Source organism: Xenopus laevis, chromosome 8S (genome assembly GCF_017654675.1).
Source record: "Xenopus laevis strain J_2021 chromosome 8S, Xenopus_laevis_v10.1, whole genome shotgun sequence".
NCBI lineage: Eukaryota > Metazoa > Chordata > Amphibia > Anura > Pipidae > Xenopus > Xenopus laevis.
This window is the reverse complement of record NC_054386.1, coordinates 38245897-38262346: the sequence shown is the minus strand read 5'-3', so window position 1 is coordinate 38262346 and position 16450 is coordinate 38245897. Positions and strand designations below refer to the sequence as shown.

Here is a 16450-nt window from a genome sequence, read left to right as displayed (position 1 = left end):
CCAGGGGCCCTGAAGGGGTGCGGGCCCTGGTCTGCTCGCACCCCCTGCTCCCCCAGTAGTTCCGCCACTGGCTTCACCGTATTGTTTATAGGGTAGGCACTCAAAGAGCAATCTTCCAGGCAGTTGTAGTAAAAAGGTAATTATTGAAGTACAAGTATGGATTACAGTCTTACGCGTTTTGTGTTCTCCCAACTTACTTAATCATAGGCTTTACCCTTTATGTATTTGTATATTATATGTTGAGATGCAGTTCAGCGACATTTGTAATTGGCTTTTGGCACAGATCCCAGAATAATAAACAAAGAAACAGTTGTAACAATTTAAGATAAGCAGGTTGTTGCCATTCTGCTTAAGAGATGGGCTAACTGGTAGCTCAATCTCACATGAGCCTGAAGCTTTCTTTTAGACAGAGGAGAAACTGCACACAGACACCATGCTTCTCTTGCTTCTTGAAGACATAACTTTAGTAACACTTCTGCATTAGCAGACAAAGATCATGTTACATGACACTGTGTCAGTATCAAATTATGGGATCTGTATGAGAGTACACACATTAATATATATCTTAACACAGGTCTCTTGGGGAAATGATTTGCAGCTTAAAGGGCAATTCACCTTTATTAGCAAAATTGTAATAACACATAAAAAACAACAGAAATGTGCTCAAACTTTCATAACCTGCTTAATTTTGTAAAATGGGCATGGTAATTAGGGGTGTGGCCACAAAAAGCGCTTGGACAAAAGATGTTGCCGCTCTGTGTGCCAAATCCTTTTGTCCTTCTTTCTATTTCCAAAATGTTGGGAGGTGTGTTGCTGGTAAATGTGTAATACCACCAATGTAAAGCCCAGTCTGCCAAATATCTACATCTATATTACTCCATCATTGCTCAACCCTATGCACCCCATCACCCTTCCCATTTAGGTCACCCCCCAAACCCCATGCCAGTTTGATCTTTTTCAGAAGGCATACCTCCCAACTGTCCCGTTTTCAGAGGGATAGCCCATCTTTTGACAGCTCAACCTTCAGTCCCTCATTTATACTGGAAAGTCCCATATTCTCTGCACTAAACAGCCAGAAAAAGAAACAAACAATGTTTCTAACGTAATTGGCTTTTGGCAGAGAGCCCAGAACAGCCACAGCTTCAGATAAGATACTTTTTTAACAATTTCAAGATAAGCAAATAAGTAATTGTAACAATATAAGATAACATGTCCTTGGGAGGTTAGACTCACAGATTAAAGGGCAATTCACCTTCATCAGCAAAACTGTAATAACACATAAAAACCACAGAAATGGGTTCAAACTTTCATAAGCTGCCAAATTTAGTAAAATGAACATTAGGGGGAAGGTGGCAACTCTACTGACCAAGCTTATTGTCTAGACAAGTGCTGTGCAACTGTCTCTATATAGTGGACCAATTATCAGTAGAGCTCTTGAGCAGTATGGAGGCCATAAATCAGGGCTCCACGGATGTGGGATAAAATTAATTTAGGGCTGGCAAAGGTTTTAATGTATGTAAGCTCTTTTGATAATGGATTCCCAATTAATGATGGGCAAATCTATCCTGTTTCACTTTGCCGAAAATACGCAAAATGGCGAAAAATTCCCCAAATGCATTGAAGTCTGTGGGGGACATTTTTTTTTGCCCAGGCGACAATTTTTTTCACCCATTTGAGCCTACGGTTGTCTTTTGAAACCTTGCAAAAAATGTCACTTATCTCTAATCTCCACGTCTATGCCATATTATTATCTTATTTCACTCTAGTGTCTATTATTGCTGTACCTTTCATATGTGGAATGGAAGTTATTAGTATATATTCCCAAGGCTAAATAACCCAGAGCTCTGCAGATATTTATCATATCAAAAACACAGGATGCAACTGCTTCAATCCCCATCCAATGAAACCCCCTGAAGCCATGTTCCAGATAAAAAATTTTCACAAGCTGCCAAATCAGCGCTCACACTTTGCTGCTCAGGGAAAGGTCACAATAGCAAATTGGCAGAGTTATGCAAATATTTACATAAACCACATCAATGAATATTGCATGTCTCTCAGATGTACATATTTAGAGGATACAGTTCCAGTATAGCCTGGATTAATCAGAGAAGCTATTATAATATCCTCATATTCCAATAGTATAATAAAGGAAAGGTATGTTGTGATAGTGATAGTAATCACTTACCTGAGACCCCAGGGCATGTGCTTCTTTAATTCTCCTTTACAAAAATACAGTATAGAACAAATGGGTATTAATATTAATATAATAATGGAATAAAAATAAGACGCAAAAATAAAGTTACATTACATGAGAAAGGAGGCCCACAAAATGTACAATCGAATGCAGAGATCCCCGACTAGTGGCTTGCGAGCAACATGTTCCTCCCCAACCCCTTCGATGTTGCTCCCAGTGGCCCTAAAGCAGGTGCTTATTTTTGATTTCCTGGCTTGGAGGCAGTGGCATATCATAACTAGATATTACTGGGCCCGACAGCAAATGATTTTTCAGACCCCCCAAATGTCTAGAGGTTTTACCAATATTTATTCAAATTGTATATGAATTAGGGCCTAATGGGGCCTAATTGGACCCTAGCAACTAGATTGCCAATATTGCAAACTGGAGAGCTGCTGAATAAAAAGCTAAATAACTCAAAAAACTATAAATAATGAAAAAAATGACAACCAATTGCAAAAGGGATGAACCACCCCTTTAGCATGCCAGGTGGACTGGAAAAATGCAACAATATACTGGTGCCCTTTAGAGGTAGTATTGTGACATTGATGAATAGTCCATCTACCTGGGAAACACAGGTCTGGCTTATAGAAGCCCAGCAATTACTTACTAAAGATGCTGGGAGTTGTGGTTGGCACCTTCCAAAGTTGGCACACCTGGCAAAGACAGCTGTGAAAGGTGGAGATGTGAAGAGAGGCAGGGCAGGTTAGTGGAGTTAAAAGAAAAGGAGGAACGTTGTCAGGCCATTTAGGAAGGAATGGGCGTGGAGAGGTGTATGTATGCCTCAATATATATGCATATATTTATTATTAGAAATAAGGCTTTGCCACAGGCAGTGTGGGTGAGGAAGAAAGAAGAGATACCTGTCCTGCAGTGAAGAGAAGCCTTATACCAGGTGCAAGAACAGCAAGGTAACAGATCTGCCATTGCTCCATTTGTGCTTAACAACGCGACGCAGCCTCTGCTGTAAGTACAAAACTACAGCCCATCTCCATAAAGAAAATGCCATTTCCTACTTAATAAGCTGGCAGCACATGCAAATAGTAAAGAGGATTAATATGTCAACAGTCTCCCAGCATTATGGTTTGTGTGCACTTTCACCGGCACATTAAACACATTAAAGACATATGGCTTAGGGCATGCTTGGCAAATGATCTCTTCCTTGGCTTTAATTTTTGTTTTTCCAGTCCATAGGGAAGCTCCCAGTTTTTACAGTGAAATCTGAGCAGTTGTGGAATTTTCTTCCCAAAGTGCTTGTATGGGCAGATGCATTAGCTAGGTCCAAGTAAGGGTTGAACTTGTTGTAAAGATGTCTTCATCTATTATGTAACTATATATATATTATGGAACTACTATGTAACCTATGAAGGACACACATATGCTTGGTCTCTAACAGAGCTCGACCTTATAGACTTTTCTCCATGACAGAGGGAATCTTTTGCCCTGTCCTTTAGGACAGAAAGGGTTAGCTCAGCGCTTTGCCCCTCTTACTCCTGCTCTCTTACATTCTTCTTTATGTCTTTGAAGCTTATGGAATTGATATTTTTGCACAAGTGTGTGGGATTTTCCAGTGTCCAATAAACCCATTCTGTCTTCATGAAACTCATACTGGTCAATGGATTTGTGGGGTAAAGGGTTGCCACCTGTCCGGGTCAAAACAGTCCAGTTTTTTTAAAGGGCTGTTCAGGTCAAAACTGGCTGTTCAATTTTCCAAATTAGGAAAACCGGGCAGGATTTCCTGAGATTGATGCTCTGATCAGGCAATGGCTGATCACCACGCCCCCACCCCCAATGTCACAGTCCCGCCCCCACAATCAGTGGGCCCCCCCTTTAGCCGCAGGGTGAGATTCCTCTGTAGTTATGCCCCTGCCTACAATGACGCGCCCACACCCTGCTACATCATGGCCCCGCCCCCACTGCATCATGGCCCCATCTCTCCTCGGAGTTTGCCAGGGAGATGGTGGCAACCCTAGTGGGGTAATATAATAACAAAAAAGTTTGTGCATGTCTAGTAACCCATAACAACCAATTAGCAGTACTTTCTGTCTGGTTTCTATGGCAAGACTGTCATCAATCATCATTAGTAATTATTAATCCATAGGTCGACTAAACCTGTTGGGCAGTGGGCCCTTCCAACAGGTAGAATGGGGCATAATGGAAAGAGAAAATGCCCCATGCATGGCCATGCCACTGGCCACCACAGAGACACCCTATTATACCCTAAACCCATCTACCCCTGCCAACCTTACCCACGAGTCTTGTTTTATTTTGCAAATCTTACCCATCATTGACCTTATGTTAATTTTCATGGACCTACATTATTATACATGGAACTAGGAAGACATGGTTTAATATAGAGACTTTTGTATAGCCTCCCTGTTACTGACCTACATTTTTCTCTATCAACCAATGGCGGTACTGGGTGTTTGGTCTCCAACAGCTGTCAACTGGGAGTTTGGTATCCATTCATAAACAAAGTTGGGTATGAGTGTGTATTCATGTGTTTGTGTTATTTATTTAAAGATTTGCTCTGTAACTAGCAGAAACATTTATAGAATGCTTTGTGCAACATTGGTGAAGTTGAGAATGCTGGGAGATAGAGTCCTGGAGTCCGGCAACTGCAGGTTACCCACTAAGAATTGGGTTACCTGTGGACTGTGGGTAGGACTTTTGGATGTAGGTAGAGAGAGAGCTGTAATTTGGTCTCTTCTTCATGCCAATTGGCACATGTGCAGTGACATCAGGGGATGTGACGTCATGACATAACTTCTGCTCCTTCTGTGCCATGTACCCCTGCCCCCACCTCTGCTGCAGGATTTCAAAGGAAAGAATCCAGCGGCAGGAGAAGAGGGTTTTTTTTGTTTTAATTGTATTTACCATATAGGCATCAGAGGGCTGCCCTTTAAAGCTACCACCCTAAGCACAGGCCTACAGTATATGGTAAATACTGGTTATAGATGTGGGTTGGCGGGTTTGTAGGTTGGTGGGTCTGTGGGTTGCGAGTCTTATTTATAGCAAGTTTACGGTTGCAGATCAGATCAAGTAACAGGTCCAAGCAGGTAAAAATGGCTGCAAGTCTGGGTGCAGGTCCTGGTCAAAGACTGGTTCCTCGCACAACTCTACTGGGAGACACTGCACTAATACTGGGGTCAAATAAGTGAATTTGAGTTGATATACAAATACAATTGTATTCAGATATAATTTTTGTATTTTGAGCTGACTAGATATGGTACAGGTACCCTGTTATCCAGAATGCTCGGGATCTGGGGCTTTCCAGATAACAGATCTTATCGTAATTTAGATCTTCATAACTTAAGTCTACTAGAAAATCATGTAGACATTAAATAAACCCAATAGGCTGGTTTTGCTTCCAATAAGGATTAATTATATCTTAGTTTGGATCAAGTACAAGCTACTGTTTTATAATACAGAGAAAAAATAATTTTTTTTTTTTTAAAAATGAGGATTATTTTGGATAAAATAGAGTCTATGACAGATGGCCTTTCCATAATTCTGAGCTTTCCGGATAGCGGGTTTCCAGATAACTGATCCCACATAATTGTACCACCCCTGAGGCTGACCCGGCAGTAAATGAAAATAAAGGACCTAAATAAAAAAGTTATAGAACTTGAATGTTCTTTTAGAAAGAGAACAGTGCTCTATTTGTATTTACAGATTGCATAATCAGCCTAATTACCCCAAACAACAACCAGTACTACTTAAGGTCCGCAAAGATTTCTCTTGCCGAACAACTGATTTTAGAAAAGTCCGACCAATCCTTCTAAATTATCGTGCGGTTAGTGGGATTCGAACGATAGAACATTTTATGATTTTTCGTCCGTCATCTGTCAGGATTAAAAAATCTTTATCGGTCCCAGTGCAATCTCTCTATGTTTGCAGGGCCAAGCAGTTAGCTCCCCTTTGTTTTCCTGGCAAATTGGTCTTTTTAGTTGATGGACAATTCGTACGATCATACGATCGTATGATCGTTCCAATATAATCGTGGTCTCGCGATGATAATCAGATCTTTTAAAAATCTCAGCATCTATGGCCAGCTCTACTCTCCCCAGGGATGTTCTGTAAATGTAGGCAGTACATGAAAACCAATAGCTATATAGATATATAGATATAGATAGATATAGATAGATATAGATAGATATAGATAGATATAGATAGATATAGATAGATATAGATAGATAGATAGATAGATAGATATAGAATTCTATTGCTTCATTATACATTTTACACAGGGACTAAGTTTTACCAGCAACTTACTTGCTGCTTTCAAGGTTAAAACTCCCAAAGTTGGTTGTCCTTTTATTGGCCACCACTGGGATCACCTGACTATAGCTGGGAAGGGTGGGAGGTACAACATGGAGCTGGGCACTGCTCCTGTATAAACTATGACAAACAAGAGAAAGTTGTGCTCACCACTAATTTTTTAAATTAGCGGGGGTGCAATGAGTCTGTGATCACAAAATACAGGTCCTCTGCACTCAACCCATTATCAATATATTTAAGACATTGAGACATTTTGTGCATAAAGCTCACCCTAATGGACCACCAAGAGCAAATAGGCCTTCTTCCCAAATTTCACCCTAACTGGCCTCAAGCTAAACCTTCTACCATTGTTCCATCGGTCCCCCCCCCCCACCTGCCCAACCCCTCAGTTTAGGAACCAAGACTTCTATTACTAGAAACTGATACAAGCACCCAGTTCAATCCCATGTGCATTGGCACCCAAAGGACTCTATAGACTAGAAAAGAAGTTCCAGGAATTACTGCCTACTGACTCATTTGGACCCGTGAAGGTCCTACCACTGGCATTTGAAACACTGTGCACTAATCAGAGGTGCATTAAGACATAATAGAAATATTTTAAAAGGGAACTTTGAATTAGATCACCCCCAGTGATATTACTATAGAGGAAGACGACCCTGCAGTGGCATGGGGGCCCAGGGAAAACGCTTCTTTTGTATGGCTTTTTCAGTGTACAGGTATGGGGCCCGTTTTCCAGAATGCTTGGGAACTGGGGATTTCCGGATAATGGATCTTTCCTTAATTTGGATCTTCATACCTTAAGTCTACTAGAAAATCATATAAACATTAAATAAACCCAATAGGCTGGTTCTGCCCTTAAAGGGGAACTATCACTAAAATGAACATTTTATATAAGCTTCCTCCTACTAAAGTAAGAAACTTTCTAAATGCAATCAATTAAAAATTCTGCATTGCTTCTGAAATAATCAAGTTCATCTTCACTATTCTTCTCTCAGCATTCTGTTTCTCTTCATTCAGTCTGAATGATCCAATATATCTTATAGGGGGGGGCTTTCTTTTCTAGCTGATGAATTAAAGCTCACTCAAATAACTGATTCCAGTACAAACAAAATCTAGCCAAATAACTGCCTTTTGCAGTAGTTCTGCACGTAGAGAGATGGGAAATTCTGGTGAATTTAATAGAGTGATATCTAATACATCTTCTAGAAAAAAGGAGCCCCCCTATACGATATATAGGATCATTCATCTGACACCCAATGAAAACAGAATGCTGAGAGAGGGATAGTGAAGATAAACTTGATTATTTCAGAAACAATGCAGAATTTTTAATTGGTTGTATTTAGAAAGTGTCTTACTGCAGCATGTGGAAGCTTATAATAAATTTTCATTTTCGCTATAATTCATTTTATCTTAGTTCAGATCAAGTACAAGCTACTGTTTTATTATTACAGAGAAAAAGGAAATCATTTTTTAAAATTTGGATCATTTGGATAAAATGGATTCTATGGGAGCCTTTCCAGACTTCGGAGCTTTCTGGATAACGGGTTTCTGGATAACGGATCGTATACCTGTATTACAAATGTGTGGTTTTACCTCCTGTATTGTATGTAATTTGTACATTGATGTACTGTATATACAGTTTCTATTGTACAGCACTGAGGAATATGTTGGCACCTTGTTATAATATTAATAATAAAAATAATAATAATAAAAAAGGGCAGACTATACACTATATAAGAAATCTGGTTCCTTCTGAAGTATGTGTGAATGCAGTTTAACAGCACAAATGATCCATTCATATTGCTGGTGTATGGTCCCGGTGCCCCGTCTATAAATATTAACAGCTAATGAGTACATCAGGGTGATGATGCATCAAGATGGAAATCCTGACTGGGTAATTATACATCACCGATAAATGCTGCTTCTTATTGAACAGCATCCTTAAACTATTCTCATCCATCCTATAAATTGATCAATTACAGAGTACATGTGGTGAAACCCAAACAAGATACATTTTGTACTTCTCATGCCCTGTAATTACAGATGTCATACTGATTTTTATTGCCTCTTTATGGGAGTGGCGATTTTCAGAACATGCATTCCATGGGGAGGGGGGGGAGCACCTGGCACCACATGACGAGATGGTAAGCTTTAAAAGAAAGCAGAGGATATTTAAAATCCATGTATTCCTTGCTGGCAAAGGGGAACTTTACATTTATAAGCAAGTGTGTACAGCAGCACTTTGCAAGTAAAGCTATGACGATGCAATCTTATATACTTTGAGCAATAACTCTGGGTATGATGGTCACAGCAAATGTTTAAATGGCCCATGGAGCTGAGCCCTTTGTGCTTCGGCACTGAATTTCAGTGTGGTATACAGTACCTGCTCATGCTCTATCTCTTTAAATATATAGCGAATAAAGTACCCCCTCTTGTAAAATATAAGGATATTATAAGTTACTGAGGAGTTTCAAGACCATATAAAAACACGAGGCCGAAGGCCGAGTGTTTTTATACAGGTCATGGAACTCCGAGGTAACTTCTAATATCCTCATATTTTACAACTGGGGGTACTTTATTTATTATAATACACAAATTTCAGTGAGTCATGTGACAGAAATGACATCAGAACTCACCGTTTATAACTGATGACATCAGACCTCACCATTTATAAGGATATAATTTACAAGATATTCATGGCTTTTGTGTATTATAAAAGAATATAAATGAGAGCCAAAACAAAACCAGAATAAGCAACTTTGGTTCCTGCAAACTATGAGATGCCCTCAAGGGGCTAAAACTTAATTTAGTTTTGAGTTGCTGATTCCACCTTCTCTGAGGTTTTACTCAGCAATCTTCCCATGTACTAATTAGGTGTGTTGTAACTCTGACGCAAGTCTAATGGATGAATCCACAAAAAATAGTTTCTCTTTCCAAGTACAATGATTGTGCAGTTCTTTACTTACATCGCTAATTACAATAAAAGTTTTAACTCATATTCATAAAGGTGCAGGGCTCGGTTTAGTTGTAGAATTTCAGCCTCAACTTCCAAAATTGCTATACAGCCTTTGGTTGTCTTTGCATGCTAGGCATTGAAGGGCTGAGGTTGGACAATGCTTATTTTAGGGTAAGGCCAGACGAGGAGATTCGGGGAGATTTGCCTCGTCTTTTGAGCGACTATCTCCCCGAACTGCCTCAGCGTTTTTTCCCATAAGCTACAATGAAAAGTCGTCTGCGCTAATGATGCGTTTTCAATAGTCGCCCAAAGTTGCCTCCGTGAAAATCTCCTCCTGTGGAATAGCCCTGGTGAAGACACACTGAGCTACTAGTAGCAGCTACGTGTTGGGGCTACAAAATGATAAAAAAAATACCCTCCCAGAGACAATATTGAGAACTTCCTCTGCTAAAACACATGTAGTGTCTTAGCAAAGCCAATTATCACTATTGCCTTTCTGTGACAGTGGCAAGTAGCTGATACTAGTTACTCTGTGTGTCTTCACCCTTACTGTTACTGCTGCCATCTTAGCTTTCTTTATACCCTGTGATAAGACGAGCCGGCTCGCAGCTGCAAGGACAGTGCAGGGATAGCACAGTGGAGTTTAGTGGCCCTAACACCCTGTCCTACAGCCACAGTCCCTTTTTCAGAGGTTATTGTACTGATTGCTATTATATGCACATTTCTTCCCTACTACACCTGTGAGAGATGGTGCCTATAACAGCAATCAGTATAATAACCTCTGAAAAACTATTATCCCACTGCTACTATTGGCACCATCTCTCCCTTCTATACCTGCTATCCCACAGCCACAGTCCCTTTCCAGAGACAATTATCTCCACTGCTACTATAGGCACCATCTCTCCCTACTATACCTACTATACCACTGCTACTATAGGCACCATCTCTTCCCTATTAGTGCTATCCCACAGCCACACTCCCTTCCCAGAGACTATTATCCCACTGCTACTATAGGCAACATCTCTCACTACTATATCTGCTATCCCACAGCCACACTCCCTTCCCAGAGTCTGTTATCCCACTGCTACTATAGGCACCATCTCTTCCCTACTAGTGCTATCCCACAGTCACACTCCCTTCCCAGAGACTATTATCACACTGCTACCATAGGCACCATCTCTCACTACTATATCTGCTATCCCACAGCCACACTCCCTTCCCACAGCCTATTATCCCACTGCTACTATAGGCATCATCTTTCCCTACTAGTGCTATCCCACAGCCACACTCCCTTCCTAGAGACTATTATCCCACTGCTTCTATAGGTACCATCTCTTCCTTACTTACCTGCTATCCCACAGCCACACTCCCTTCCCAGAGATTATTTTCCCACTCCTGCTTTATCCACTATCTTCCCCACATATACAATATTTTATTTCCAAATATTGTTCATACCTAGGAGATAATGCACCATTACTAATATAGTCACCATCCCATGCTACTGTAACTGCATCCCAGAGTTGATTAAAATAGTTATTGTAATTGCAGCTCCGCTGCCCATTAGGCCCCACTGCATGGTAAATGGGCCCTAACTGATTCATCCCCAACTGTACTGCACTGTATATGATTACCAGCATAACCTATTGTTGCGTAGATCATAGAGGACACTAGTGTTTATATTTTGTTAATCTGTTATCTGTTCTTTATGCAGATGTCTGGGACACAGTCACCCTTTGAAACACCCAATATAACAGAACCAGGGGACGATAAACGGGACCCTATTGTAGCACAATGGAACATTGCAATGCTGGCAGTGATATTTAGCTTTGCCACATTTGGAAATTGCCTCGTACTGTTCACCTTACTGAGGCGACGGAAGCACAATGCCCTCATGCACACCTTCATGATCCATTTGTGCCTTGCGGATTTGGTAGTCTCTTTCTTTCAGGTCCTTCCACAACTTGTCTGGGACATCACTGATCGTTTTCGGGGACCAGATGTGCTCTGTAGAGCAGTTCGGTACTTTCAAGTTCTAGGCATGTATGCTTCATCATACATGATCGTTGCCATGACATTTGACAGACACCAGGCGATCTGTCGGCCAATGATGACTTTCAAGAAAGGGTCGGCGCGATGGAATATTCCAGTGTCCTTGGCATGGTTGGCCTCTGCCTTCTTCAGTCTTCCACAGGGCTTCATTTTTTCAAAGAAAGAGGTCCACCCAGGTGTATTTGACTGCTGGGCTACATTTATAGAACCATGGGGACTTCAAGCTTATGTTACATGGATTACTTTGGCGGTCTTCATTCTGCCAGCTTTGTTTATTGCTACATGTCAAGTTCTGATCTTTAGAGAGATTCACCATAGTGTCAATATGGGCCCAGAACATTCCCCTGGACCAAGGAGAAAAGCAAAGCTGATAGGTGGGAGAAATGGTACTCGTTCAGTATCAGATTCTGGGGTGACCAGTGCCATGGCAAAGACTGTTCGCATGACCCTTGTCATCGTGCTGGTATACGTTATTTGCTGGGCCCCGTTCTTTATTGCTCAACTCTGGAATGTCTGGAATAAAGAATCAGCAGCTGGGAGTAAGTTAATATTTTTTTGTTAATATTATTATGCATCACCTGTTTTTTATGTAGAAATCTTGTTAACATCTTTTTAGAGCCAATCTGTAACCAGTCATAGCCTTATATGTTCAGAGCAACATAATTCATTGCAGCATCAGTATGTTCAAATGTTCACTGCCAATTCTAAACTACAAACATGGCATAGGTTTCTATTTTGTGTGGGAAAACAGGTTCATACATTCAAGTATAAAATGTTAATTGTCAACTATACTGTTGTTTCCATTTTTGATTCTAGATGTTGGTATATAAAAGTAGTAGAACTTACTAGCAAGGGGTTAAGCTTTGGCTGAAGGGTTGTGACCAAAATTTTCCATTGGAAATGATGGGAGATAAAAATAATTATAGGTGTGATTCCAAGAAATGTCATGTACAACCCTATCACGGTTGCCAATATTCAGATAAATATCCAGACATTCATGACATCTCGTAATCGTTGTATTTGAACAAAAACTGGCATGGGAACTGGTTTCTCAATGTTAATACTTGTCCCTCATAAACTCGATAGAATCGTTTCAAGGAATCGCTCCAGTAACACCAGTTAGTATAACGATGGCAGATTAAATGCTTGGCATTCTTGATTCCCAGCCATAGCCTGGGTGGGTGTGCATTGTCATGGTGTTCACATCACCTAAGCTGTCCAATAGTGTGCATATGTTGTGGCTATAGGTCTAGAATTAGTGTAAATAACTATGGACAGAACACTGGAATAGGGTAAGCATGTGTTGGAGGTACCCTATTTCCATCATGGTTTTAATGCCATGGTTTTGTTCAAACTGGGAATTAAAGCAACCAACCATAATTCTCCAAAATGCTAGGACCATGGAAATTAAATCGGAAAGGCACTGGCAGCCAACTACGCCTAGAGATATGCCATTTTCTAAGTGATCTACTGAAAGGCTAATAAATGTAGCTCAGTATGTACTTTAAAAATTAAGAGAATAAGGACAGAACGTAAGCTGGCTAATTGTTATGAACTGTGCATGTAATTATACTAAGTGACTCATCCTCACCCTAAGCGGCATGTTAATGACTACCATAGTTAAGGTTATGTAAACAGAGTTATCCATATTGAAAATAATTGACTATATTTAGAAACAGAGGTCTCATCTCTTCTCCACAAGTGACTTTTAAAGTTAATTTTAAGGTTTTTCAAAATTTTATTTGCAAAGCACCATTTCATTCTTTTTTCTTATTTTCCCAGGCTAAAGATATAGGTTTTCAATATAGGTAAAAACCCACTAATTTGGTCTGGTTAATGAACAAGCAGATCAACACCAATATGGTTCATCCATTATTTAGCCACTGGGCAAATAATTGGTTTATACTGTGGGCCTATGAGGCTTCATCTGCAGAGCAAATACTGGTGGGGCACGTTAATTAACAGGTCAAAAAGCTACAGAGGTGATCTGGAGGGGCGAATCAGCAGTTTGTATTGACTCGTGTGTAGCCAGCTCAATATATCGTCCCACATATGTATCTATTTTATGTTCTGCACTTGTAACTGCAAGTTCACATTGGATGTCAGTTGATCATATGCAAGTTCTACATTAAATAATTAGTAATGAATGTTCCATAGGGTGTTGCACATTGTAAATAATTCCATTAGACTTAAGCTGGCCATAGACGCAAAGATCCGATCTTACGAATCATCGTACAATTCCGAAACAAATGAAGTACAAAAGAACAGATCAGCCGATGTTCTGCCCCTGAAGCAATCATACGAAAGTTATGTCTGACCAAAGCTAGTGACAGTCTCCCACTGAAAATCGTACGATCGGCAATACACGCAGAGATATTATCGCCAGCCAATCTTTTAACCTGTCCGACCAAACGACCAATATCCACCGGATGAAAAATGTTGGGACTCTCCACACACGGTCCGAAAATCTTACGAATCCTCGATTAGTACGATCAGATCTTTGCGTCTATCGCCAGCTTTAGGTTTCAGTAGGTGGGAACTGCTGCCTGCCACTAGACCCTGGAGCTACTAATACCAAATATAGCTACTAAATACTGAGATACTGTGGCAAAGTAGCTTGTAGCGGTTTGGCTACTTTGCAACATTATGGTTTTCTCTGGTAGCTGTGGTCGTCACATTACATTTCTGTACATTTGGACTTGCATAGAGTGCTATTCTACTGTTTGCATAGAAAAGAGGAGTTCCCTATTTGCCAGGCATAATGAGAATATCTGCCTGGCTGGTACCTTGTGAAAACAGACACAAGTTCTCTCTTTAATTAGCTTATGTTTGGAAAGAAGTTTGCATGTATTGCATTATTCTTGGAAGAAAGATACACCCACCAAGGCTGGATATGATTAGTCTTCTTAGACACCCAGCAAATGCGAGATCTTTTCTGCTCTGCGGTAGTTTTATAATGAACATAGTCTTCCTGCTGTGCTATTTAGAGCTGTCATTCAGCCTACCTAGACTATTAATGGAAGCTATATGTTCTCTACATATCCGTGTGGGTCTCCTCCTACATTCCAAAAACATGCAAACAGGTTAATTAAGCTCTTAAATTGACAGAATTACTTATGAACACAAGGTGTTGTGGTATCATGATGCCTTATGATAAGCAGTTGGGGGCACCAAATAGAACCAGATTCCCTAGGAATTACTCTGTGATGACTAATTAATGTTCATTATGCCAACCCAAGTTTGGATCACTCCCTAATATGACTAAAGTAACAGGAAGAGTATGCACAAACGAAGACAAACAGTTACGGATCAGAGACCAGTTTTACATAGTAAAAACAACTGCTGAACGGGGTGGGGTCACACAGTTTCTGTTCATATGATAACCTTTTGTGCTTTGTCAGTTTCCCAAAGCAGCTTGTCTCTGTGACTTTTATATAGTAAACATTAATTAGAGCTGGTGTTTTTCCAACACAGAACGAATGGGCAGATGGTTACATAAGGGTGGGTTGTGGGTGGTACCAGTTCAACGAGAAGGTGGAGGGCCAGCCGTATCAACCAATACAACTGCCGCCTGAACGGGGTAGAGGTTATCAGAAGTGGGTGGACTGTAGGGGTGAGCTAGGCTATACAATATCTGAGAAAGTAGAGACTAAAAACTATTAACCACTTCTATGTAGTCTATGTATTAGTATTGCATGATCACAGGTATGGGATCTGGAAACCTGTTATCCAGAAAGCTCCGGATTACAGAATGGCTATCTCACATAGATTATAATGAAATAATCCAAATTTTTAAAAATGATTACCTTTTTTTCTGTAATAATAAAACAGTAATGTGTACTTGTTTCAAACTAAGATATAATTAGTCCTTATTGGAAGCAAAACCAGCCTAATGGGTTCATTTAGTGTTTACATGATTTTCTAGTAGACTTTAGGTATGAAGATCCAAATTATGGAAAGGTCTGTTATATGGAAAACCCCAGGTCCCGATCATTGTGGATAACAGGTCCTGTACCTGTACTGCCTTTTTTGCCTGGATAACTGTGTTTTATGTTAGTAGAAGTAGCTATGACTGCCCCAACATTATCCAAACACTCTCATATAATAGTAGCCAGCATTGGCTAAATAATCATGAAGAATGACAGAATGCCTGCTGTGCTTACCCAAATGGATAACTTTTCAACAAGCATCTGTCAAATATGAACTTTTTTATTGCACATGAAAAATAGACATGTTCTTTCAACCATAAGTTACCTGCCTGTAGGGTTGCCAGGCACGGCTGGTGGTGGTGGGGGCGGGAACAAAGGGGTGACCCGTGATGTAAAAAGGGGCAGGTCATGACATAGAGGGGCGGAGACAGAACTCGCGATTGGCCAGAAGGCAGCAAAAATGGTACATTTTGTGTCAGTTGGGGGCGGGCCGAGGGCTTTTGTTATTACAAATTCTATTACAAAATGCCGGTAAATTTGTAATACCGGCCCCGGCCTTGGCAGGTATTTTACCAGCTACGCCGGTAAAATAGCAACCCTACCTGCCTGTTATGCCCAAAAGTTTTAACATAGCTTCAAGGTGAAGGGTAAAACGTAAAGTACAGAAAATATGGTGGCTTGCGCCTATAGTGGTGTCTCTCTGCGTCCTCCCTGAAGTCCTTTTCTTTAGAACTATAAAGAAAGCAGACCACACAGCTGCTGAGGAGCTCAGGAGACAGGAGGGCCTGGACTGCAGGGTCCGCTGCCTCTATAGTTCTAAAGAATCCCTCCCACTCACCTGCCTTTGTCTGGCGACTCCAAGGAGGAATCAGAGAGGCAAAATAATGAATGGGCAGGTAGAGATTGCTGTGCGCCAGTCCCCTCTGAAGTTTTTTTTTTTTTTTGCAGGGGTCTGGCACACACTAGTTACACACTAGTGCACCAATTTTTGTAGTTTGCATC

The 16450-nt window shown here is 40.6% G+C and overlaps 1 protein-coding gene across 4 annotated transcripts in view; it reads left to right on the top strand.

Moving 5' to 3' along the window:
• Nucleotides 1-16450, top strand: part of avpr2.S (arginine vasopressin receptor 2 (nephrogenic diabetes insipidus) S homeolog) — a 450241-nt gene that overhangs the window by 425660 nt on the left and 8131 nt on the right. For all 4 annotated transcript variants that reach the window (XM_041575354.1, XM_041575355.1, XM_041575353.1 and 1 more), the window contains one exon: nucleotides 11182-12058. In XM_041575354.1, coding sequence (XP_041431288.1) covers nucleotides 11182-12058 — 877 coding nt within the window. The remainder of the gene's footprint in view (nucleotides 1-11181; nucleotides 12059-16450) is intronic.